Source organism: Oncorhynchus mykiss, chromosome 8 (genome assembly GCF_057628025.1).
Source record: "Oncorhynchus mykiss isolate SJ-2025 chromosome 8, ASM5762802v1, whole genome shotgun sequence".
Classification (NCBI taxonomy): domain Eukaryota; kingdom Metazoa; phylum Chordata; class Actinopteri; order Salmoniformes; family Salmonidae; genus Oncorhynchus; species Oncorhynchus mykiss.
This window is the reverse complement of record NC_143029.1, coordinates 70,951,524-70,979,042: the sequence shown is the minus strand read 5'-3', so window position 1 is coordinate 70,979,042 and position 27,519 is coordinate 70,951,524. Positions and strand designations below refer to the sequence as shown.

The window sequence follows — 27,519 nt, the reverse complement described above, 5'->3', positions numbered from 1 at the left end:
GTTTAGAATCCAGAGTAGCAACCATTTTGTCCTTCTGGCTTATCTCCCCAGAACATGTACTTTTTCCTCGAGAGAGAGAGAGAGAGAGAGAGAGAGAGAGAGAGAGAGAGAGAGAGAGAGATAGAGAGAGAGAGATTAGAACTCAGAACTCAGCTGTCTGGCCTTTCTATATTATTAGGTGAAGAGGAGCAGCACCATTTATCATGGAAGAATAACATTTGTGGAATTTATGACATTGCCTGCTAAGGCAATACATTATTTGTATACAGGAATGCTGTAGTACACACAAACATCTACTCGTATGCACACACTCACACACACATGAATGCAGGCACACTTAGGGACTTGGCACTTGGCTGGCAGGCAGGTACACACGTACGTACGCACACACACACATATACACACAATCACACACACATACACACAGTATCAATGTTTTAATATTGTAATTACTCTCCTCGTGCACCTGCAGGTCGGTAGCGGAGGCCACCGAGGTGAATCTGAACATGCGTGTGGGTCTCCACACGGGCCGGGTGCTGTGTGGGGTCCTGGGACTGAGGAAGTGGCAGTATGACGTGTGGTCCAACGATGTCACACTGGCCAACGTGATGGAGGCAGGGGGACTGCCTGGGTTAGTACCTGTTACCACCATGCCAAAATCTACTGTCCCAACATCACACACAACAACTTCACACACAACACAGACTGTGAGCAGCACCTCTGGAGCAATTAGGGGTTAAGTACCTTGCTCTAAAGCACAATGACAGTAGGTAGCACCACATGAGGCTGACTGTTTGTGTTTCTCCTTCTCCACCAGGAAGGTCCACATCACCAAGGCGACCCTGGACTCCCTGAATGGAGACTATGAGGTTGAACCAGGCAACGGTCATGAGAGAAATGCCTTCCTCCTCAAACACCAGATCGAGACCTTCTTCATTGTGCCAACTCACCGACGGAAGGTGTGTTTGTGTCTGCGTACGTGTGTGTGCTTGTGTGTCTGGGTGCGTGCGTGTGTGTGTGTGTGTGTGTGTGTGTGTGTGTGTGTGTGTGTACAGTATGTGAGATCTCCTGCATGGGAGTGTATATGTGTGTGTAGGATTAGAGGTGTTTGTATGTGTGTGTGAGGATGAGTGTTTATGTGTGTTTACATTATGAAGCAAAGTAGAAATAGACACATTTTAGGACACAGATCTCATTTGGTCTTATAGTAGTTAACTTAGGTTCAGTGATGACATCTGTGGAACATGAAGTAAGTCTACTCGCAGTTGTCTAGCCATTAGGATTCCTGGTTTTTACCCAGGCAGCCCGGGTTCAACTCCCGGTATGGGAACTCGCATTTTGGGCAGCAGGTAGCCTAGCGGTTAGAGCATTGGGCCAGTAACCGAAAGGTCGATAGTTGTAATCCCTGAGCCGACAAGGTGAAACATCTGTCGATTTGCCCTTGAGCAAGGCACTTAACCCTAATTGCTCTAAGGTCGTCACTGATAATGACTGACCCTGGCCGTGACCACACTGTCTGAGGGGGAGTTGGGATATGCAAAAAAATATATTTATAATTCACACGCACGTATCAATTGTACATTTGTGAAATAGGACAAATATAAGCAACCACCAAATTATTACTAAATTATTATATTAGCATTCTTAGTTGGACTAGGAAACACAGTATGGGACATAACCTTGGGCATACTTGAACATGCTTGGATATACAGTACTCGACATAACATTGGAAATACTTGGAAATATATACATGAACTGCACATAACCTTGGCATACTGCACATGGACAGATGCAGTAAGACTGCCAGAAGTTAGGATAGATAGTCAATTTTACATCCAGATTTAAAAAGACTTAACCTCTCATTAGCCTGCATTTTCATCTTAATAGGTCTGGAAAGACAGTACTTTAGTACTGTATTAGAGTAGGCCTACATGTTCCATATGCTGTGTGTATACTAGAAAGTGTTTGGTACGTTTTCATTGAGTTGTCACTCCCTCACGTTGGTAGGGTTGTTCAGATGAGATGGGTTCCCTTACAGTCTCGCTGATGTTCTGTAAGTGCTGTTATTGTGTAGTGGAAACTTCTAGGAGCAACAACGGCTCAGCCACGAAGTGGTAGGCCACACAAGCTCACAGAACGGGACCGCCGAGTGCTGAAGTGCGTAAAGATGGTCTGTTCTCGGTGGCAACACTCACTACGGAGTTCCAAACTGCCTCTGTAAGCAACGTCAGCACAAGACTGTTCGTCGGGATCTATCTAGCTCCTCTCCTGCTATCTCCTTCTCCTACCCTACCCTCGTCTTGCAGACTTTATTAGGTCTGGAGAGAGGATCTGACTTCCGGATGTCTGACGCCTGTGTATTTATTATATGCTGCTTGGCTATTCCAATTGTACACTGTAAAGAAATGAACAATGCACAGTCTGGTGTGGTGCTGAGACTGCTGACTAGCGGAAGATAAATGAAACAGTCAAGGCTCTTCAGCCGAAGCGTTGGCTAATACATCTACAAGGAAGGAGAGATGAGTGCACAACTTTTCTTTAGCAATTGTGCACTGTTATCCACCAGGTTTCACATGATGTAAAAGTGTATGTATGTGGATCCTTACATGAACCTTTACAGCAGTGTCACCGTGTCTCAGAGGGCCATTCAACCACCCTGTCTTTCTCTTCTCTCCTCCTCTGTGAGTGGTGGGACCCTTGACTAAGGTTGTGGCCCAAATGACTCTCCATGAAGTCCACCACGTTTCAACAAGTGCACTAAATAGGAAATAGGGTGCCTTTTAAGACACAGATTTGGTTAATCCTCTTAATAGACGCACCGACAACTCTACTTCATCTAAGAGAGAAAAGAGACGCCACAGTTGTGTGTTTGTGTTTGTGTTCTGTAATCTGGGTTGAAACCATATCTACTGAAGTGTATCTCCTGTATCATAGTGTGTATCTTAACACCTGCTCTCACTGCTTGTTTGTTGACAGATATTCCCAGGATTGATTCTTTCGGATATAAAACCTGCCAAAAAGATGAAGTTTAAGACGGTGTGCTACTTGCTGGTGCAGCTCATGCACTGTAGGAAGATGTTCAAGGCCGAGATACCTTTCTCAAACGCCATGAACTGTGAGGATGGTGACAAGGTAAGGGCTTTCTGTGTTTGTGTTATGTAAGGGAGTGTAGAGACAGAGAAGTTGTATGTGTGTGTATACATGAAATGTGTTTTTGTGTGTACATGAGTGTGTATTGTGTTAGGGAATGTAGAAACAGGGAGAGGCGTTGTATGCGCATGTGTGTGTTGACATAGCACACACGTGTGTGTGTGCGTGCAAGTGTGTGCGAGCGTGCATGTGTGTGTGGGGGGAATGTGTGTGTGTCCTCGATGAGGAGTCCCAGCCACCTAGACTTAGTTGACCTTCATCAGCTTACTTTCAAATCCTGTGGTAATCTGGCTAAGTGTCAGTGTGTTTACTTGACCTGCTATTCTTGTGAAGAAATCCTGAGGTCTGGCTACAGTTCAACTCTGGCTCAGGGTATTTAAATGCAGATGCTCAGGGTATTTAAATGCAGATGGTCAGGGTATTTAAATGCAGATGCTCAGGGTATTTAAATGCAGATGCTCAGGGTATTTAAATGCAGATGCTCAGGGTATTTAAATGTAGATGGACAGGGTATTTAAATGCAGATGGCCAGGGTATTTAAATGCAGATGGTCTGGGTATTTAAATGCAGATGGCCAGGGTATTTAAATGCAGATGGCCAGGGTATTTAAATGCAGATGGCAAGGGTATTTAAATGCAGATGGTCAGGGTATTTAAATGCAGATGGTCAGGGTATTTAAATGCAGATGGCCAGGGTATTTAAATGCAGATGGTCAAGGTTTTTAAATGCAGATGCTCAGGGTATTTAAATGCAGATGCTCAAGGTATTGAAATGCAGATACTCAAGGTATTGAAATGCAGATAATCAGGGTATTGAAATGCAGATAATCGGGGTATTGAAATGCAGATGCTCAGGGTATTTAAATGCAGATACTCAGGTCTGTGTGGGTGTGTGTGGAAAAAGGAGGAGAACCAAATGAATATTGCACTTTCAGATAAAAGCATAAAACTTGGTACACTCACCTACCTCTATGTGGTTACACTTATGTAATATGTCATAGAGCTGTGACTATGTAAAGTTCATGCGATCATCTCTAACAGTTTGAAACTGTTTCCATTTACTTCGTGATAACCCTGGATGAAAACATGTAGACATAGACAAGACAATACACAGGAGAGGAAAATGACAAAGTGTAAATATACTTGACACAGAATGAAAGATTAGGATTCAGGCCACACACAAACTCTCTCTCCAGGTTGTTGGAAATGACACAGACTTGGGGAGAGAAATAGAGAGAGAGAGAGAGATAGAGGGTGACAGGAGAGGAGGAAGGAGAGAAACGATGAGTACGCTCAGAGCAGGCGTGGGTGTATGATGTGATGACTGTCCTATGCTCCCCAGACCATCTCCAAACGATTGGGTCATATGTAGAAGTTCACATCCTCTGGGGAATATATTACAGTGGGAGATAGAGAGAGGAAGATAGAGAGACAAATAGAGAGAGAGAGAGACAAAGCAAGAGAAAGAGTGGGAGATAGAGGAAGAACCTGAAGAGAGAGACTAGAGAGAGAGAAAGACGGCTTTTAACATAGACATATACATACTAATTAGCATAATTAATGCACACACACCTCCGAAACAACCAACAAAAAGCGAGAGGTGTTAAAGGATGAAGGATGATGAGGATGAAGTCAATGGGGTGTGTGTTAACCTTCTGCAACATTCGTCATTCACTCTGTCACCCCCCTGCCACTCTCTCCAACCTCTCCTTGCCTACCCACTGGCTCTCACACTGTGATACTGTGGTACAGCTCAATGGCTTTCTGCCTTCATCCAGGAAGACTCACTCAGGCGACGTCCCAAATGGCACCCTATTCCCTATATAGTGCACTATGAAGGGAATAGGGTGCCATCTGGGATGTATCCTCCTTCTCTGGTGTTAAATCACTGCTTCTGCTCTGCTGCCCCACATAATAATGATATTTACTTCCTATGGACACTTAAGAAAAAGGGTGTTTAATTGGGTCAGAGAATAAATGTTAGCTGTAGAGGGAATAATGAATGTTAGCTGTAGAGGGAATAATGAATGTTAACTGTAGAGGAAACAATGACTGTTAACTGTAGAGGGAACAATGACTGTTAACTGAACTGTAGAGGGAACAATGAATGTTAACTGTAGAGGGAACAATGAATGTTAACTGAACTGTAGAGGGAACACCGAATGTTAACTGAACTGTAGAGGGAACAATGAATGTAAACTGAAGAGGGAACAATGAATGTTAACTGAACTGTAGAGGGAATAATTAATGTTAACTGTAGAGGGAACAATGAATGTTAACTGAACTGGAGAGGGAACAATGAATGTTAACTGTAGAGGGAACAACGAGTGTTATCTGAACTTTAGAGGGAACAATGACTGTTAACTGAACTGTAGAGGGAACAATGAATGTTAACTGAACTGTAGAGTGAACACTGAATGTTAACTGAACTGTAGAGGGAACAATGAATGTAAACTGAACTGTAGAGGGAACAATGAATGTAAACTGAAGAGGGAACAATGAATGTTAGCTGTAGAGAGAACTATTACTGTTAACTGAACTGTAGAGGGAACAATGACTGTTAACCTGTTATGGCTACAATCCTGATACCGGGATCGATATGACAACTACCAGTGAAAATAGAGGGCGCCAAATTCAAACCACAGAAATCTCATAATTACAATTCCTAAAACATACATGTGTTTCATATCATTTTAAAGCTATTCTTGTTGTTAATCCCACCAAAGTGTCCGATTTCAAATAAGCTTTTCAGCGAAAGCACTACAAACGATTATGTTTGGTCTCCACATAACCACAATAAGCACAGCCATTTTCCAGCAAAATATAGCATTCACAGAAACCAGAAATAAAGATAAAATTAATCACTAACCTTGAATTATCTTCATCAGATGACACTCATAGGACTTCATGTTACACAATACATGCATGTTTTGTTTGATAAAGTTCATATTTATTTCGAAAAATCTGAGTTTACATTGGCGCGTTAGATTCACTCGTTCCAAAAACATCAAGTGATTTTGCATAGCCACATCATTCAACTGTCACGCGGGACTAGGTGGGTGAAGGAATCAGGCGCAGAGAGTTCCAGTTGTGAAAAGTGCTCTTTAATACGGCACACAAAAATGAGAAGCCCAACAACACAGGGCGCGGACAACAAAGTGACTACCCAAAAACACAGGGTGCCAAGTTCTGAAAATATATCCACCTCTACCTAAAACGCACACACGTAACATAAAGACAATCCTGCACAAAACAAGGGCGGGTACACGTACTTAAAATAGGGAAGCTCATTAAATCATACAACAGAACACAGGTGAAACTAATAAGACAAAACAAACAGACAAACGAAAAAGGGATCGGTGGCGGCTAGTAGGAAGGTGACGATGACCGCCGAGCACCATGCAATAATCTGAGACGGCGCTCAAAAGTAAAAACACCACAGCCGCAAAGATGGCGTCAACATAAACAAAAAATGACATGATAAATATTCCCTTACCTTTGATGATATACATCAGAAAGCACTACAGGCATTCCAGGTCCACAATAAATGTTTGTTTTGTTCCGAAAATGTCCATTATTTATGTCCAAATACCTACAATGAATGTTAACTGAACTGTAGAGGGAACAATGCATGTTAAATGTAGAGGGAACAATGAATGTTAACTGAACTGTAGATGGAACAATGAATGTTAACTGTAGAGGGAACAATGAATGTTAACTGTAGAGGGAACAATGAATGTTAACTGAACTGCAGATGGAACAATGAATGTTAACTGTAGAGGGAACAATGAATGTTAACTGAACTGTAGAGGGAACAATGAATGTTAACTGAACTGTAGAGGGAACAATGGATTTTTGTTTGTTGTGTGAAGTTAAGCATTTATTAAGTTGATGTCAGTTATTGACAAATGTGAAGTCAAGTCAACCACAATGATTGACTTTGTTTCATTGCCCTTTTTGAATACAATTAGAACAAATCTCTTCTTACTCCATGGTCAATATTGTTGTTGAATGGTTTGTGATATACCTGCTAAATAGGGTTGTCACAATACCAGTAACGCGATACTCAAACGTATCGTGGCAAGGAAACAAAACAATGAGGTAGATTTCATTTCTTCAGTAAAATAGCCCTAATGTTTGAAACAAACGTTATTATGTTGTCCTCCAGAGTCTTTTTTCTTTAAAAACACCTACATCACAGAATATTTGACTTAAAGTAGGTTTTTAAGGTCCAAAGACCTTCAGCTTTGTGTTTTATTTTTTGACATGGAAAATCAAATATTGCGATATTGCGATACTGGTATCGTCACAACCCTACCTACATGCAGTTAGATATAAACTTTCTCTACCCCGCAGTGATCCTCAACAATAGACAGTAAAAGCCCCGTAGTATTTTTCCTCCAAGCTCCATTGTTTTGAACAGCTGGTATCAAACCCTCTGAACGTAGTTAAGTCAGGACTCCGTTTCCCACAATGCTGTGCCACAGCGGAGGGCCCTGCGGACGGCTCCAGATAAACTGCGGAACCGGACTTCGGTGTCAGCTAACGTGAGCCAGGCCAGCCCGGGCACACGGGTCAACCGCTACATTGGTCGTCTGATCGAGGCGAGGCAGACAGAGTCGGACACAGCTGACCTCAACTTCCTTACACTCATGTACAAGTGCTCTGAGCGCGAGCAGAGGGTGAGTTACTGTACTGCACTTACAACACACATGTACACACACACACAACTGCACACTCTGCAACATAAGGAATAAAATGACTTTTGAATCGGACTCTTTCATAGACATTGCATCCATGTCTGCATAATTCATTGTTTTGCATATATCTGAGCCATCCTTCTCTCTGGTTTCTCTGACAGTACCACCAGCTACATGATGAGTACTTCTCCAGCGCTGTTGTCCTCTCTCTAATCCTAGCTGCCTTGTTCGGCCTTGTCTACTTTCTCATCATCCCACAGTATGTATTAGATTATTAGAGGATATCATCCTACCGCAGTATGTATTAGATTATTAGAGGATATCATCCTACCACAGTATGTATTAGATTATTAGAGGATATCATCCTACCACAGTGTGTATTAGATTATTAGAGGATATCATCCTACCACAGTATGTATTAGATTATTAGAGGATATCATCCTACCACAGTATGTATTAGATTATTAGAGGATATCATCCTACCACAGTATGTATTAGATTATTAGAGGATATCATCCTACCACAATATGTATTAGATTATTAGAGGTGTCATCCTACTCCTCTATTCTCTCAGTATGCATTACATTTTTAGAGGATATCTGACAGCATCTCATTCTGTAGCTCTCTCTCTCTCTCTCTCTCTTTCACTCTCTCCCTCGATCTCTCTCTTTCATTTTACTATATGATGTCTGACAGCAACACACTCTCTCTGTAGCTCTCTCTGTAGCTCTCCCTGTAGCTCTCTCCGTAGCTCTCTCTGTAGCTCTCCGTAACTCTCTCTGTAGCTCTCTGTTGCTCTCTCTGTAGCTCTCTCTGTAGCTCTCCCTGTAGCTCTCTCCGTAGCTCTCTCTGTAGCTCTCTGTAGCTCTCTCTGTTGCTCTCTCTGCAGCTCTCTCTGTAGCTCTCTCTCTGTGTCTCTCTCTCTGTATCGCTCTGCAGCTTTGCAGCTCTCTGTATCGTTCTCTGTATCTCTCTGTATCTTTCTCTGTATCTCTCTCTGTAGCTCTCTCTGTATATCTCTTTGCAGCTCCCTCTGCAGCTCTCTCTTTCCCACTTTCATTTTATTGTATGATTTATTTATTTTTGTGACCAAATGTTTATTTATTTTGCCTTTTTTTATGGGCGGGTGGGGAGTGGGTATTACTGGTACAATATAGAAATTCATATAATTTTATATTCAGTTCATATTCACCTGTGGGCTGCTACTCAAGAAGAGAAAACTGTTTTTAAAAGGTACATAAATACAAAGTATTGATCATTATGACCATATTACAGAGTTAACTAATAATAATAATACATTTAGTATGTAAAGGAAAATAAACAAAAAGAAGTGAGCCTCCACACCTAACCTCCCGTCCCCCAACCCCACCCCTTCCCACCCCTCTAGCAACTAGAGTTGCTTGCCATTCACCCCCCCCCCCCCCCCCCCCGCAGAACACACTATATCTTTCTCTTCTCTTTGGTTCTGCTGCCTTTTCAGTTGACTTCCACAGGCTCTGTCCACTAACTCTCCCCCTTCTTCTTCTCCTCTCTCTCTCTCCTCTCTTTCTTCCACTCTATTCCTCCTCTCTCCTGCTTCTGTCACCAGGGGAACAGTGGTTCTGGTCCTACTGGTCACCTGCATCTGTTTCCTAGTAGTTTGTATCATGTACCTGCATGTCACTAAATTACAGGTAAATGCCTGCTTGATGCCTTGGTCACCATCTGATTTAACATGTCGTTCTTTTACTTATTCACTCACTCACTTTTTTGACTGGCTCATTAGCTGTAAGTAGTTTTCCTTTGGCAGGTCAATTGGCCACGAGAAACTCTTGGCTCAAGCTATAAATAATTTGTCATATGTTAGTGCTGGTAAATTTAATTTAGCAAATATAAAACATTTCAGCTTAAATAGGCAAATATTCAATTATATTTTCATAAGTAGTCTATAATGGGAATCTGGTGTATGTATATTGATGTCAATGGCCTTCAGAAAACTTTGCAAATCACACTCAGTTTTCCTTCAAACTCAATGCTAAGTCTATTAATTTCAGCTTTCGTTGAGGTTGACAGTTTTACTTTTTCCGACTTTCCCAATCCCCTCAGCTAATATTATACAAATGTAATGTATTTTCAAATTCAAATTCTTACCAGTCTCCCTCCCCTTTCCTCCTTAATCTCTTTCTCTCTCTGTGTCTATTCCCTCTCTCTCCTTAATCTCTCTCTCTCTCTCTCTCTCTCTCTCTCTCTCTCTCTCTCTCTCTCTCTCTCTCTCTCTCTCTCTCTCTCTCTCTCTCTCTCTCTCTCTCTCTCTCTCTCTCTCTCTCTCTCTCTCTCTCTCAATATCTCTCTCTCAATCTCTCTCTCTCAGTGTTTTCCAGGGTGCCTCACTATTCAGATCCGTACTGTTCTGTGTGTTCTCATAGTGCTCTTAATCTATGCTGTAGCCCAGGCCTGTGTGGTAAGTAGGGTTAACAACATGGCACTAAACCACCTAGACTCATTATATTCATTGCAGTACTCTTGAACACATGAATGTAAATGTCATGTCAATCAAATATGCAAAGAACCAACCTTTGAATTACTGCTCGAGAGGTATTAACATTTGCCTCCTCTCCTCTCCTCTCCTCTCCTCTCCTCTCCTCTCCTCTCCTCTCCTCTCCTCTCCTCTCCTCTCCTCTCCTCTCCTCTCCTCTCCTCTCCTCTCCTCTCCTCTCCTCTCTTCTCTTCTCTTCTCTTCTCTTCTCTTCTCTTCTCTTCTCTTCTCTTCTCTTCTCTTCTCTTCTCTTCTCTTCTCTTCTCCTCTCTTCTCTTCTCTTCTCTTCTCTTCTCTTCTCTTCTCTTCTCCTCTCCTCTCCTCTCCTCTCCTCTCCTCTCCTCTCTTCTCTTCTCTCCTCTCCTCTCCTCTCCTCTCCTCTCCTCTCCTCTCCTCTCCTCTCTTCTCTTCTCTTCTCTTCTCTTCTCTTCTCCTTTCCTCCCCTCTCCTCTCCTCTCCTCTCCTCTCCTCTCCTCTCCTCTCCTATGTTTTTCTCCCAGGTGGGCTGCATGCCGTGGCTGTGGGGTAGTCCTCACCACTCCAACAGCTCCATTGTCAACATGGATACAGCAGGCCCGCTACGCAGCTTCAACCGTACTTTGATGGAGCTGCCATGTGACGGTGCCCGCTACGCTTTCTTGTCATGCGTTGTGGGCACGCTGACACTGGCGCTCTTCCTGCGCGTATCCTGGATGCCAAAGATGGCACTGTTGCTCCTCCTGGGGGTGCTGTATGTCACTGTGCTGGAGCTCAGCGGATTCAGACGCACCGCGAGGTAAGAGAGAAGACAGAACATACACACACACTGTCAGGTGAAAGAGAGGAGACACACATTTACTAGGGATGTGTATCTTTCCCTTTCAAGATGAATCGATACGTATCTAGATTACATGGGCTCTGATACGATACAGGAACAATGCATTTTAGTTTGAAATGCGATGCGATTCGGTTTGATTCAAGAACGATTCGGTGCAATTCGGTTTGATTCAAGAACGATTCGGTGCAATTCGGTTTGATTCAAGAACGATTCGATGCAATTTGTTGTTGCATAAACACATTCATTTTCCATTCTCCATATAAAAATCATCATATAAACAGATTTTTTTTAAAGCAAAACTACAAAGACGATTGCTGATGGTGAACCCGAACAATCAAAATAAAATCAATTAGCCTCGTTCAGCAGGTGGGATATAGCCACATGAGAGTTGGGTCTCCATTAGTTTCCTTTTATTCTGGTAAAACACCATTTTCAACAGTGAACAGATAACCATAACCTATCAAATGACACAGGTTGTCACATAACTAATAAAGCCTAGTACCACACATGCCATTTTAGCATTTGAATGCTGAAGGTGCCGCTCAGATTTGCTAAATCAGAAACAGGCCGCCTTCCTCCTGGCGATGGTCAGTGCGCGAAGCTGGCACGGTGTACAGTTTGACCAGGCTACTGATATTCCATAGGGTTGTTCTCGGCATTCGAAATGACATGTAGATCAATGACTGTCAACACAGTCAACATAACACACTGAAGAAGAGGACACATCAGTGGTCACAAAATATGAGGTCTTTTCGGAAGGTAAAAAGAAACTAATTAAAGAATGGGATTCCCCGATTCATAACATTTGAATCGTTTTTCTGACTGATGCATACCACATTTGGATTGGTTTGGGATCCATACTAAACATAACATTTGACTGACATCAAAGTTGGTTCTCACAAAGTGGGGGTTCTTTCCACATCCCCCTTGTGAAGTTGTACTGCCCACTGTATTTATCTGGTCACCCACTCCCCCTTTTATTACTGATGTGGGACCGTCCTACAGTATCATGTTGCTGACGTCTCAGTTGGTCTATCCACAGCTCCCCACTTCCCCTATTAATTTATGATGTGGTACAGTCTAACTGTGTACCTACTTATATTGCTGACTTCTCTGTTGGTTTGTCCCACAGTGGGGGGTCTAATCTCCAGATCCGGGGATATGAGCCCATCCTATCCCTGCTGCTGTTCACCAGTGCCCTGGCCCTCCACTCCAGACAACTGGACCTCAAACTACGACTGGATTTTCTTTGGGCCACACAGGTGTGTGTTTGTGTGTGTGTCACTGTGTGTAACAGCCAGTGCCAGGCTATTGGCTGTTAAAGCTGCGGGCAGAGTGGTGGTGTCTGATATTGGAATGTTAGTTACGATAGGACAACGATAGGTCTCTAGTAGGGGCTGGCTTTAGGTTGGGACTATAGAGATCCTATTACATTGCTATATAATATTCTAATTCTTAATTCTATGGTTTGGAACTTATAGCTATTGATTCTACCTAGTGCTCCTTGTCCATAACGTTGGCTGTTACCACCTCAGTCCTGGAGTACATTTAGAGCTTTTACTGACACCTTATGGTAAGAACCTTGAACTGCAGGCTTGATTTGTACTGTGGGGTGAATGTAATGTTCCAGTTTTATTCAAATTAGTATATGGTATTTGTTCGTGCGTGGGTGTGTGTGTGCATTGTCAGGCAGAGGAGGAGAGGGATGGCATGGAGAAGGTCAAGCTGGACAACAGGCGGATTCTTTTCAACCTGCTTCCTGCTCACGTGGCTCAACACTTCCTCCTGTCCAACCCCAGAAACATGGTGAGTCCTATGGACGGACGGACGGACAGGCGGCTAGACGGACAGACAGAGGCAGGCAGACAGACAGAGGCAGGCAGACAGACAGAGGCAGGCAGACAGACAGAGGCAGGCAGGCAGACAGACAGAGGCAGGCAGACAGACAGACAGCATTGATGTTTCATAAAGGATAGAACATTTTGAACTTTTTGGCCTAGATGCCAAGCGTCTGGAGGAAACCTGGCACCATCCCTACGGTGAAGCATGTTGGTGGCAGCATCATGATGTGTGGATGTTTTTCAGCAGCAGGGATTGGGAGACTAGTCAGGATTGAGCGAAAGATGAAAGGAGCAAAGTACAGAGAGATAAAACCTGCTCCAGAGCGCTCAGGAACATAGACTGGGGCAAAGGTTTACCTTCCAACAGGACAACGACCCTAAGCACACAGACAAGACAACACAATAGTGTCTTCATAACAAGTCTCTGAATGTCTGTAATCGGTGCCAAAGGTGCTTCAACAAAGTACTGAGTAAAGGGTCTGAATACTTATGTAAATTTAATATTTCAGTTTTTTATTTGTAATACATTTGCAAACATTTCTAAAAACCTGTTTTTGCTTTGTCATTATAGGGTATTTTGTGTAGATTGATGAGGGGAAAAAATTATTGAATCAATTTTAGAATAAGGCTGTAACGTAACAAAATGTGGAAAAAAGTAAAGGTGTCTGAATACTTTCCGAATGCACTATATGTATGGCCTAAGGGTGATTATCTGTTCTCCTATAGGATCTGTATTACCAGTCCTATGCCCAAGTCGGAGTGCTGTTTGCTTCCATCCCCAACTTCAATGACTTCTACATTGAGCTGGATGGGAACAACATGGGAGTAGAGTGTCTGAGACTACTCAATGAAATCATCGCTGATTTTGACGAGGTGAGGCCCTTTCGGCTGCTACTTAACTGGGAGAATGTGTTCTATTCTTCTGTGTATGGCTGTGAATCTTGTTTCTTTTTCCTCAGCTCATGGATAAAGATTGCTATAAGGACATTGAGAAGATCAAAACCATTGGCAGCACGTATATGGCAGCTGTGGGTCTAGTCCCCACCATCGGAACAAAGGTGTGTTGTGTGTGTGTGTGTGTATGCTTGCACATGTTTGATAAATAAATAAAAAATATGAATATAACAAGGACAATGAATGAATGATTATGACATACAGTATATATATTCTTACTTCCTTTCTACAGGACAAAAGATCTGTCTATGATCACCTGAGCACAGTTGCAGACTATGCTATTGAGATGTTTGATGTGCTGGATGAAATCAACTACCAGTCATACAACGACTTTGTCTTGAGAGTGGGTATCAATGTGGGTCCGGTGGTGGCGGGGGTGATCGGGGCCAGGAGACCTCAGTATGATATCTGGGGGAACACAGTGAACGTGGCCAGTCGCATGGACAGCACCGGAGTCCCTGGCAAGATACAGGTACCGTATTAAATTAGGAGTTATGTTTGAGGCTTGAGGATTGGCCCGGAGTAGATTGGTGTTGGTGAGTAAATCTATCTGTATGACAGTGGTTTAACCTCTCTCTCTCTCTCTCCCTCCCTGTCTCTCTTTCTCTTGCGCTCCCTCCTTTTCTCCCCCAGGTAACAGAGGATGTGTACCGTATCCTGGGGGATAACTACGACCTGGTGTGCCGGGGGAAGGTTAGCGTGAAGGGTAAGGGTGAGATGCTCACCTATTTCCTGGAGGGCAAGGTCCACAGCGCGGGCTGCGCCACCACCTCCTCCGTGGTGCGCTCTGCCAGCCTGAACCGCCGTGCCCACTCCTGCGGCAAGGCCAGCGTTCCCACCAAACTGGGCAGTGTCAACTCTGTCGCCAGCTTCACAGTTCGCGCCAGCATGGTTAGCCTCGGTGGCACGGGTAACAGCAGCTCTAGCCCCAGTGTCAATGTCAGTATCCACCCCATGCCATGCTTGCCCTCACCCTGTGTGCCCACACTGGGAGAGGAGGATGAAGAAGAGGAGACAGATGTAGATGTGGGAGGAGTGGTGGTGGAACGGGTGAAAGAATTGGCTGTGTAGGGAGGTGGAAAGAAGAAGTGCCGCACTGTTGTAAACTTGAGTTCCAGACCTCCCCGTCCTGGGCTATCACATCCGTCAGGAGTCACTGGGGGTACCACTAAAGATTGAACCAGGGTCTCCTGTGGGTAAATGGTACACTGGGATACTGGGACAGCCCACTGCACAATGGCGGGATGCTCCTCGAGGAGTTACCTGTCTCTGAGGATGGTCAGTGCTTCTTCACCTGCATTGCTTGCTGTTTGGGGTTTTAGGCTGGGTTTCTGTACAGCACTTTGAGATATCAGCTGATGTACGAAGGGCTATATAAAATAAATTTGATTGATTGATTGACAACTGGACAATCACGCCTAGGATGGCTGCACGATAAAATCACGCAGACTTGATTGAGTTTGTTGTTACATAAATAGTGACTTGCCACTGTTTGCAACCAAACACAATCAACTGAAGATTTCCGGCTACCAGCATTGGAACATCAGGCTCCTGGTGACATGACCAGAAGTATGAGTGAGTGTGGCAGCCAGGTGATAGTGTGTTGTCCCTCTGTGTGTGTACACTCCCAACAGGGGGACATGCACAAAACACAGCCCAGTATTATCAACCTAAAAAGACAGAACTTTTTATGTCTTCTTCTCTGATTATGCCAAGGATTCATTCCATCCTTCAAGGTGTAGTAGGCTAGTTTTCGTGTACTGTAAATACGGTATGCATGCATGTGTGTATTCATACACAAGTATTTATATGTGTGTATGCATGTGGGTGTTCGACCTTAAATCTTAAATGAAATAGCACAAATACACATTTTTATACATTCAAAAAGTCTCAAAAGGCTTTTGACACAACGTCTTTAGTAGTGCATGACCTGTTAGTGCTGGTCTGGACTAGTCTGGTTTCCTGTCGAGTGTAAACCAAAGCAATGAGCTCCTCTAACATCCTGTTGTTTAGTACTTCGTCCTTCACAAAAGGAGCACTACTGCCGTCTAGGTTTCTGGCTTTTTAGAGCAAGTCATGGTCAGGGGGGGGTCAAACACTCAATAGTCAAGATATATGGTTTACTGCATATGACATATTTTAAGTCTCATGGATCCAAACAAATAATCATGGCTGTTTGGTAAGACTGTTTAGAACCAGAATGGTCTGGTTTTACATAAGGGTAAGTCACTTAGTGTTACATTTCTAATGTAGGGAACCAGGTGCAACACACACACAGTCAGACATAGCTTTGTTTGCATCCATGAACTTGTCGAGTTGTGTATTGATCAAGGCTTGTTATTCGTCCATTGCTCTGCCCTGATAGGGATTATGTGTGGGGGTGTGTGTCCTGTGTCGGCTATACACGCAGCAGGCTGTAGCCAAGGCTTTGAAGGGACAGGGAGGTCGGTAAAATAGGCATTGGGTAAGGTGCGTTGGCTTTGACCCACAGTGCGATGCCCTCATCCTTGAGTCCCCGATGTAGGCTATAGAACTTTAGTTAATGCCAAACCTGGAACAGTCTCTCTTACGCACAACCACCAACACATACGTATGTATGCTCGCTCCTTCACACATTCTTTGTGACACACACACACACACACGCACACACGCACACACGTACACACGTACACATGTACACACGTACACATACACACACACACACACACACACACACACACAGAGAAAACAGTATTCTGCAAATACGTACAGACTTAGCAACATCTGTGGCAGCTGTAGAATCACAGTGTTTCCAACTCCCATGCTGTAGACTATGACCATTAGTTAGAGAGATGAAGACTTTCCCTTGATCTGCAAAAATGTAAATACATCAAGTTTCAAGTATTTTGCCTTACTTCTATAAATGCTTACAGTGATTGAAAAATGCCTTTTTAGCGCATCACTTTGACACGCAGAACTTTGTAAATAAATGACTACTACAGCTGTAAACAACGTTGTATCTTGTACAGTGTAAAGTTGGGTTATCTCAGATTTTGTAATAAACACACTTTATTGATGTACAAAATACATTTACTTTGTTGATGTGCATGTGTGTGGTGTAGGAAATAGGCCAAGATTCAGCAATTCTGCCTTTCCGAGATGTCAAGCCATGTCCTTGATGAGCTCACCCCTTGATAGGCATGTTGTTTGTCCCTCAACGAAATCCTCAAATCACCTTTCAAATCAGGACCGCCATGGTCCAAGTGGATGTAGATTACACTATATATACAAAAGTATGTGGACACCCTTTCAAATTAGTGGATTCGGCTATTTCAGCCACACCCATTGCTGACAGGTGTATAAAATTGAGAACACATACATGCAATCTCCATAGACAAACATTGGAAGTCCTTACAGTATTCTCCCTGTACACCAAGTTCGAACCTTAGGATAAATAAAGGGGGCATATAAGCAGACAATGAAAGCTCTTACAATATTCGATGATTACGTTTCTCTAAAACAGGCTATAGGCTACATGTGCACAATCAGGTCAGAACAGTAGGCTAAGTTATGAGGGGGAAAGAGACCAAATTATTAGGGTGAGACACATGGGCTACGAACAACTTACTACACAACATACACCTAGTATTACTATCTTAGCTACAGTATACATATCTCCCTGGCATATTACATAATTTATGCAGCAGCATACAATACATTTTTGGACGCACCTTGACCAGGAAGGTGGTGAGGCAGCCCTTCGTGGGCAAATTTGTCATCAAACTATGTCATCAAAGTCTGGCATTCTCTGGATTTATGGTGCTTTCAAAACAACTGGGAACTCGGAAGGTCGAATCATGATGTTCGTGATATTTAGGTCGGAGCTCTAGAAAGAGGCCCGAGTTCCCAACTTGGAATTCCGTGTTGGATGACCGTTCAAAATGTATTTTCCCAGTCGGAGCTCGTATTTTTCCAAGTTCCCAGTTGTATTGAACTCGCTGAAGTCTGAGATTTCTGAGTTTCCAGTTGTTTTGAATGCGGCAGAAGTCATGCTTGATTGACAGCATGGCCAATTTATTCAACTTTTTCTGTCCCATGGTGTTGAATGTTTATCCTTTAAAGTTTGGAAACGAGACCCTTAAACCCAGACTTGGACTACACACCCACTCCACTGAATAGCGGGCTAGTGATTGCTTTGCAACCACTAAATCCTTTCAAACCACTCATTGTTGATTTTGCGATTTCCAACTTGTTGTAGTATGTTTATGTCCAATGGCCAATGAGCACCGATACATTTTATCTATAATTTATTTTCATATGACAAGGATTGAAAAGGATTTGCCAGTAGATTGTCGACTTGATTCATGACGATGACTGGTTTTCTAGCTTGCTAGCTAATATTTTGAAAGTATGATGTTGACATGATATCAGCGATCAAGGCAAGACCCAGGTGCAGACTGTTGAAGTAACACTGTTTATTGTAGCAACAGGGGCAGGCAAAGACAGGTCGAGGCAGACAGGGGTTGAAAATACAGGGTAGGGCTAAGGTACAGGACGGCAGGCGACTCAGGGTCAGGACAGGCAAGGGTCAAAACCAGGAGGACTAGTAAAGAGAGTCTGGGAAACAATAGGAGCTGACAGGAAAAACACTGGTAATCTTGAATGAACAAGACAAACTGGCAACAGACAGAACACAGGTATAAATATACAGGGGATAATAGGGACACCTGGAGGTGGGTGGAGACTAGCACAAGGACAGGTGAAACAGATCAGGGCGTTACACATGATCAGTCCAATCAAAGCTATAGTAGATATAACGTGATTTTATGTAATTTTATCTGTAGCCAATGACCTTGAGCCTTCTTGGATGGGCACTTCTAATGTAACACTATGGCAACACTTGAATTTTCAAGCTTTTCCCGTGGATTTTGCATTGAAGTAGTGTCCCCATGAGTGACCGAACACTGAGCCAATCACAGTGCAACTAGAGAACATTACCAACCCCTACGCTCCGTATATTCCGCTGGCTGCCCCACCACCACAGAAAGCACTGAGCTAGACTGAAACATTTGCATTTTGGAGTTGCCTTAGTCAAGAAAGTAAAAAGAGACCATGTTAGTATGCAGCTTTATTAATTCAAAGATTGTATGCAAACTGATATGTGACACGTATTAATGCCAAAATAACATGTAAAACAGGCAACAACAAAAAAATATATATAAATGATATATATATATATAAATGATATATATATATATATATATATATATATATATATATATATACACAGTATCAGTCAAAAGTTTGGACACACCTACTCATCTACACTGTAGAATAATAGTGAAGACATCAAAACTATGTTATAACACATATGGAATCATCAGGTATCCAAAAAGGTGTTAAACAAATCAAAATATATTTGAGATTTGAGATTCTTCAAAGTAGCTACCATTTGCCTTGATGACAGCTCTGTACACTCTTGGCCTTCTCTCAACCACCTTCATGAGTTAGTCACCTGGAATGCATTTCAATTAACAGGTGTGCCTTGGTAAAAGTTCATTTGTGGAATTTCTTTCCTCCTTAATTCTTGACTCTACCCATCCCTTTAGCGGGATAATTGTCATCAACAACCGCTGAATTGCATAGCGCCACATTCAAATAATATTACTAAAAATATTTATATTCATGAAATCACAAGTGCAATATAGCAAAACACAGCTTAGCATTTTGTTAATCCACCTGTCGTGTCAAATTTTGAAAATAAGCTTTACAGCGAAAGCAATCCAAGTGTTTGTGTAAGTTTATTGATCGCTCAACAAAACATTATGAACACCTAGCATCAAAGTAGCTTGGTCACGAAAATCAGAAAAGCAATCACATTAATCGTTTACCTTCGATGATCTTCAGATGTTTTCACTCACGAGACTCCCAATTACACAATAAATGTTCCTTTTGTTCCATAAAGATGATTTTTATATCCAAAATACCTCCGTTTGTTTGGCGCGTTATGTTCAGAAATCCACAGGAAAGAGCGGTCACGACAACACAGACGAAAATTCCAAATAGTATCCGTAATGTCCACAGAAACATGTCAAATGTTTTTTATAATCAATCCTCAGGTTGTTTTTAAAATATATAATCGATAATATATCAACCGCAACTGTCTTTTTCAGTAGGAGAGGGAAAGGCAATGGCTGCCCAAGCTCTGTTGCGCATACAAAATGCTGCTGGCACCCAGCCATACAATGACACGATGTAATCTTTCTCGCTCATTTTTCAAAATAAAAGCCTGAAACTATGTCTAAAGACTGTTGACACCTTGAGGAAGCGATAGGAAAAGGAAGCTGGTTAATATCCCTTTAAATGGAGCAAAGGCAGGCTATGGAACAAGGAGATTTCAAAATAGAAGCCACTTCCTGGTTTGATTTTCCTCAGGGTTTCGCCTGCAAAATCAGTTCTGTTATACTCACAGACAATATTTTGACGGTTTTGGAAACTTTAGTGTGTTTTCTATCCTAATCTGTCAATTATATGCCTGTTCTAGCATATGGGCCTGAGAAATAGTCTGTTTACATTGGCAACGTTATTTTTCCAAACATAAAAATAGTGCCCCCCTAGCTGAAAGAGGTTAATGCGTTTGAGTCAATCAGTTGTGTTGTGACAAGGTAGAGCATACAGCATATAGTAACGTTCTAGACGATTCTTTGCTTCCAACTTTGTGGCAAAGGTTTGGGGATGGCCCTTTCCTTTTTCAGCATGACAATGACATAGGAAGGTCCATACAGAAACGGTTTGTCGAAATCGGAAGAACTTGGTTGGCCTGCACAGAGCCCTGACCTCAACCCTATCGAACCCCCTCGGGATGAATTGGAATGACGACTGCGAGCCAGGCCTAATCGCCCAACATCCGTGCCTGACCTCACTAATGCTCTTGTGGCTGAATGGAAGCTAGTCCCAGCAATGTTCCAACATCTAGTGGAAAGGCTTCCCAGAAGAGTGGAGGCTGTTATAGCAGCAAATGGGGGACCAACTCCATATTAATGCTCATGATTTTGTAATGAGATTTTCGATGAGCAGGTGTCCACATACTTTTGGTCATGTAATGTATGTTCTGTCTATGAATCAGCCACTAAAAGAAAAAAACGAACTATCCTACCAAATTGCCCTCACCATATAACTGGTCCAATGCACATCACCCCACATCTTGTCAGTGTCTGAGATTGACTCAAAGCCTATATGTTCAATGTGTTTTTCCAGCTCCATTCCTTAACCATTGAATCAACACGGTTCTTACAATAACAACTTCTCTGCTATGCTTCAGCTGCCCAAAGTCACTGACAATGGCAAGTTTACTAAGTCTGTCTGTATTACTTTCCACAGATAAACCTAGGAATGTCACTTTTTCCCAAATGTTGAGTGTGAGCCAATGTTTTTAAATGTTTTCCCAGTGTTGATGTGCGGTTTTTCAGGGGCTCACTCAGTGTAACGGATAAGTCAATATAGAGCCTGGCTTGCTCAACACTCCTGGTTCACCAGTCTGTTGTGGTGTTCTAGTAAGGAATCAAGGACACAGTTAACACAATTCCCTTCATGAGCTACACATTTAAAAAAATCAATTGTATTGCTACTCATATCAAAACAAGTAATCTACAGTAAATCATAAAAATATCGAAATGAGATGTCCTCTCCTGGTTTATTGCACAATAGTCTGTTGCATTGAAGGGTAACTAGTCCTGTAGACTAACAGTGAAATGCTTACTTACGGGCCTTTCCCAAGAAGGCAAAAAAATATATATAATAATTAGAAATATAATAACACAAGGAATAAATACAGAATGAGTAAAGATAACTTGGCTACGTACACGAGGTACCAGTACCAAGTTGAAGTGCAGGAGTATGACGTAACTGAGGTAGGTATGTAGCTACATATACTGTAGGTAGGGGTAAAGTGACTAGGCAACAGGATAGATAATAAGATAGTAAGCCGTATCAAATCAAACTTTATTTGTCACATGCACCGAATACAACAATTGTAGACCTTACCGTGAAATGCTTACTTTACAAGCCCTTAACCGACAGTGCAGTTCTAGAAGAGTTAAGAAAATATTTACCAAACAAACTAAAGTTAAAAAATACCGGTACCGAGTCAGCGTGTGGAGGTACAGGTTTGTTGAGGTCATTTGTACATGGTGTGAATGTTGGTGTGAAGTGACTATGCATAGATAATAAACAGTGAGTAGCAGCAGTGTTCAAAACAAATGGGGGGGAGATGTCAATGTAAATAGTCCGGTGGCCAACAGTGTATGTGATGAGTCAAAAGAGTAAAATAAGGGTCAATGCAGATAGTGAAATAATGAACCAAATAGCTACCCAGACTATTTAATCTATTGGCTTGGGGGTAGGAGCTGTTCAAGATCCTGATTGTTCCAGAATTGGTGCATCGTCACCGCTTGCTGTGCGGTAGCAGAGAGAACAGTCTATGACTTGGGTGGCTGGAGTTTTTGACAATTATTAGGGCTTTCCTCTGACACCGCCTGGTATATAGGTCCTGGATGGCAGGGAGCTCAGCCCCAGTGATGTACAGGGTCCTACACACTACCATCTGTAGCGCCTTGCGGTCGGATGCCGAGCAGTTGCCATACCAAGCGGTGATGCAGCCAGTCAAGATGCTCTCAATAGTGCATTTGTATAACTTTTTGAGAATCTGAGGGACCATGTCAAATATTTTTAGCCTCGGGAGGGGGAAAAGGCATTGTCGTGCCTTCCTCATGACTGTGTTGACGTGTGTGGACCATGTTAATTCCTTACACACAGAGGAACTCATAGCTCACGACCCGCTCCACTACAGTCCCGTCAATGTGGATTGGGTCATGCTCGGCCCTCCATTTCCTGTAGTTCACGATCAGCTCCTTTGTCATGTTGACGTTGAGGTAGATCTTCTTGTCGTGGTACCAAACTACCAGGTCACTGACCTCCTCCCTATAGGCTGTCTCATAGTTGTTGGTGATCAGGTCTACCTACCACCGTCGTGTTGTGGCATTGGAGTTGTGCACGGTCACACAGTAGTGAGTGAACAGGGAGTACATGAGGGGACTGAGCACGCACCCTTGAGCACGCATCCATGTTGAGGGTGAGTGTGGTGGATGTGTTGTTGCCTACCCTCCCCACCTGGGGGCAGCCCGTCAGGAAGTCCAGGATCCAGTTGCAGAGGGAGGTGTTGAGTCCCAGGGACCTGAGCTTAGTGATGAGCTTGGAGGACATTATCGTGTTGAACATTGAGCTGTAGTGAATGAACAGAATTCTCATATACAGTGCCTTGCAAAGTATTCATCCCCCTTGGCGAAAATAAAAAAATAAGCAAACACGTTTGGTGTTCGCCAAAAGGCATGTGGGAGACTCCCCAAACATATGGAAGAAGATAATCTGGTCAGATGAGACTAAATTTGAGCTTTTTGGCCATCAAGGAAAACGCTATGTCTTGAATTGAATCATCATTCCTTCAGAATTGAAGGAATGATGGATTGCGCTAAATAGAGGGAAATTCTTGCGGGAAACCTGTTTCAGTCTTCCAGAGGTTTGAGACTGGGACGGAGGTTCACCTTCCAGCAGGACAATGACCTTAAGTATACTGCTAAAGCAATACTCAAGTGGTTTAAGGTGAAACATTTAAATGTCTTGGAATGGTCTAGTCAAAGCCCAGACCTCAATCCAATTGAGGATCTGTAGTATGACTTAAAGATTGCTGTAGACCAGCGGAACCCATCCAACTTGAAGGAGCTAGAGGAGTTTTGCCTTGAAGAATGGGCAAAGAGTGGCTTGATGTGCCAAGCTTATAGAGACATACCCCAAGAGACTTGCAGCTGTAATTGCTGCAAAAGGTGGCTCTACAAAGTATTGAAGTATTCTTGTTTGTTTCACAATAAAAAATATTTTACATCTTCAAAGTGGTAGGTAGGCATGTGGTGTAAATCAAATGGTACAAACACCCCTAAAATCAATTTTAATTCCAGGTTGTAAGGCAACAAAATAGGAAAAATGCCAAAAGGGTGAATACTTTTACAAGCCACTGTAGGTGTTACTCTTGTTCAGGTGGGAGAGGGCAATGTAGAGTGCAAAAGTATCTGGATTGGTGTCCTGCTCCTTGAAAACGGCAGCTCTAGCCTTTAGCTCAGTGCGTCCAGTTGGTTCTTTAGTGATTGTATGTTTACCAATAGAACGGAGGGTAGATGTGGTTTATGTTCTCGCCAACGTAGTCTCGTCAGGATGCCAGCTCGTTTGCTTCTCATGCTCCGTCGCTTCCTCGTTCGAGTCCCGCGGATTAAGACCTGTTCCAGAGTTTGCGGAACATCTAGAGCTGCCATCTCGTTTAAGTAGAAATTGTCATCCAAATTGAGGTTAGTGATCACTGTTCTGATGTCCAGAAGCTGTTTTTGGTCATGATGGCAGAGACATTATGTACAAAAAAAAGTTCAGATCAGCTTAAAAAACATAAAGTAGCAGAATTGGTCAGGAGCCCGTAAAACTGCTGCTATCCACTGTACATAATGTCTCCACCATCATTTCCGATGACCAAAAACAGCTTCTGGACATCAGAACATTATATTGGAAGTTGATAATGCTAACTACCTCAGTAGTAAATCCAGTTGTATATCTGCTGATTTTGCCCCATGAATCACAAATTAGAAACAATGACTACAGACGTAATTGGGTAGCACGGACAGAGTGGACATTGAACATGCTAACAAAAAAGACTATCGTAGGTTCATCAAGATAATGAGATTGCAATATTTGATGGTTGAATTATTTTTCCGTTGAGCCAATTTAGTCAAACTGAGAACATTTTGGACCGACCGGCTCAATTCGGTCTTATGTAGCAAAATTTGAAATTATGTTTTTTACACTGGATAAAAGTAGAGACTCAGAGCTAGAACATGATATTCAAGGGCCACTTTGAGAAAATGTCCCTTGAATGTTTTGGTACACCTACTGTAGAGCTCTTCTTTGTTTACACCAATTCAGCATCTTTCACATCCTCTTAAGCCTTAGCCTCTTAAAGGATTCACATGTGAGGCCATGTGCTAAACAGAGTGAGTACGTTAGTGTACTAAACAACCAAAGATTTCAAACCAAAGGCTGGTTTATACTATGTACATATATCGACGTGCCTGTAGACAGTTGACACAGTGACATCATGAACATTCTATTGTCGTTTGACATCAAACTTGTCATTGTCGTTATAAATAAGTATAAACACCAAAACAAAATGTATGACATCAGCAGCCTGGTGGTCCAAAATAGCACAACTGTTGCATTGTAACACCAATAAACCCATCCGTTTAAAAATGTATTTATTGTATGTCAAACTAGCAAACCAGGCATCTTAAAGGAACTTTCTAAACAACGTTTTGGTTTGTTTCTAGCTTGTTAGCTAGTTAGCTAACATTAAGTTAGCTGGCTAGCAAGTTCAAATAATGACCATATCATAGCTGACTACGTCTCAACAGGAAAATAAACTCACAACGAGATCATTATTTACAAGTTAATGGCGAGCTAATTGCAGAAAATAGCTTACGGTTGTGAGTGTGACGAAATAACAGCAGGGCATTCTACCAGAGAATTTTAGAACTTGAACACGGTCTCATTGGCCTGACATTATATTCTAATTTGACTTTGGTGCAGGTCAAGTTGTTCTTCACATGACTGTCTCTGGTAAACACACACTATACAAAATAAAATGTATGTTTATTCATAACTTACACAGAATACAGAAGGTGTAAATGGTGAAATGGTTACTTGCATTGTAGAGTTTTTTTTTAGACATGTAGCTAGATAGCTCTTAACAATGAACCATATTCCTATATCATAACGTTACAGCTATGCATGAATCTGCAGGTAGCTAAAGATAACTAAATAGGTTCAATGTAAGCTAGCTAGCTAACACAACGCTTTAACTTGCAATAAAAATGACTTTCTGACAAAATTAGAAACATAATATCTGAAAATGTTGCTAGCTAGACTTTCTTTCCCGTATACATGGATGAACGCTTATCCCTCTCTGTCACGGATGCCATGGTTGCCCTTAGTTTGAAGATGTCATCCGAAGACAGGTGTTTTATACAACAGCCTTCTGTGTGTTCTCTTTTCGACTCTCTCCGCATATTTGCAATCAAACATCCAAATGTCCTCTATGTCCTTAGCTATAATATTCTGCTTAAACCGGGCATTCCACTGATTTCAAATCTTGGTCAACTTCTTCCGTCACAACAACTCTGTTGATCGCCGTTTCAGAAGAATACAATGTCTGGTTTAACCTGTCTACGATACTGGTTCCCAATTGGGGATCAACCCTCCCACGTTCAGCTGAAACGGTGGCGCATGGAACGCAAAAATATTCTTAAAAATATTTAACCTCCACACATTAACAAGTCCAATAGCTCAAATGAAAGATAAACACCTTGTTCATCTAGCCAGCAAGTCAGATTTCTAAAATGTTTTACGGCGAAAACATAGCACATATATATGTAAAACCACCACCAGACACAGCTCATTTGAATAGCCAAAACATGCAATCAACAAACGCAGGATTAAAAAATAAATCGCTCACTAACCTTTTGAAAATCTTCATCAGATGACAGTAATATGACATGTTACACAGTACATATTTTTTTTTTTCAATAATATGCCATTTATATCCATAAATGTCCATTTACAGTGAGTTCACGTTCAGAAATTACTCAAAAATGCCCGCAGGAAATCTATGTAGCGCGGCAAGATAACGTAAATAGACATCATAAACTTTGACTAAATATACATGTTCTACATATAGTTAGAAAGATACACTGCTTCTTTATGCAACCGCTGTGTTAGATTTATTTTTAACGTTACAGAAATCGCACACTATTCCATATGCTGAGACAGCGCTCAGTTCCAAGCTACATTTCTACGTAATGTTGGAGTCAACAGAAACACAGATTTAAGCATAAATATTCCCTTACCTTCGATGGTCTTCGTTCAGAATGTTCTGGAAGGCTTCATACTTACCCAATACATCGTTTGGTTTCAAGTCTTGCGTCTTTGTATTAGCTACTGCTAATAACATCAGCTCTGAAATGCACCCAAAACGTCCTCTGGTCCGGAAAAGTTGCGCATCAAAACTTCAAAATTACACATTATATGTCGACTAAACAGGTCAAACTAAGTGCAGAAGCAAGCTTTATGATGTTTTAGACACGCAAAACAAACTTCAATTCAATCGGCCATCGTCTGCCCTTCTCCTGAGTGCTGGAACAAAGGAATGGCTGGGACCAATTCGCGCCCATACGCACAGCCTATTCTCTCGTGGCACGCACTAATTTCACTCCCATAGGGTCAATTCTCGCGCGATTTGAACGATTCAAAGCTCTACTGAAAGAGGACATCTAGCGGAAGAGATGGAAAGTGTCTACAGAATCATAACTGGTTGGGAAGGGTGGGGGCCATGACGTCAAAGTTGCTCCAACTTTCATGGCCACAAAAACGAGTTTGGAAGAATGCCTGCCCTGTGAGTTCTGCTATACTTACAGAC

At 42.3% G+C, this 27,519-nt stretch overlaps 2 protein-coding genes across 3 annotated transcripts in view; one reads left to right on the top strand and one right to left on the bottom strand.

Moving 5' to 3' along the window:
* Positions 1-16,964, top strand: part of LOC110530970 (adenylate cyclase type 1) — a 52,776-nt gene extending 35,812 nt beyond the window's left edge. Inside the window, exons 6-19 of one of the 2 annotated variants that reach the window (XM_036986062.2) lie at positions 473-631; positions 818-959; positions 2,977-3,132; positions 7,637-7,831; positions 8,011-8,108; positions 9,438-9,522; positions 10,200-10,289; positions 10,865-11,139; positions 12,314-12,443; positions 12,871-12,987; positions 13,749-13,895; positions 13,982-14,080; positions 14,209-14,448; positions 14,610-16,964. In XM_036986062.2, coding sequence (XP_036841957.1) covers positions 473-631; positions 818-959; positions 2,977-3,132; positions 7,637-7,831; positions 8,011-8,108; positions 9,438-9,522; positions 10,200-10,289; positions 10,865-11,139; positions 12,314-12,443; positions 12,871-12,987; positions 13,749-13,895; positions 13,982-14,080; positions 14,209-14,448; positions 14,610-15,047 — 2,371 coding nt within the window. In that variant the 3' untranslated portion in view covers positions 15,048-16,964. Of the gene's footprint in view, positions 1-472; positions 632-817; positions 960-2,976; positions 3,133-7,597; positions 7,832-8,010; positions 8,109-9,437; positions 9,523-10,199; positions 10,290-10,864; positions 11,140-12,313; positions 12,444-12,870; positions 12,988-13,748; positions 13,896-13,981; positions 14,081-14,208; positions 14,449-14,609 lie in introns of both variants that reach the window. The other variant, XM_090182448.1, reaches the window with a different exon arrangement.
* The window catches only part of LOC110530432 (phosphatase and actin regulator 1), a 181,699-nt gene extending 154,509 nt beyond the window's left edge, over positions 1-27,190 (bottom strand). Inside the window, exon 1 of the mRNA XM_090182453.1 lies at positions 26,997-27,190. Coding sequence (XP_090038579.1) covers positions 26,997-27,054 — 58 coding nt within the window. The 5' untranslated portion in view covers positions 27,055-27,190. The remainder of the gene's footprint in view (positions 1-26,996) is intronic.
* Positions 27,191-27,519: the final 329 nt, after the last annotated feature.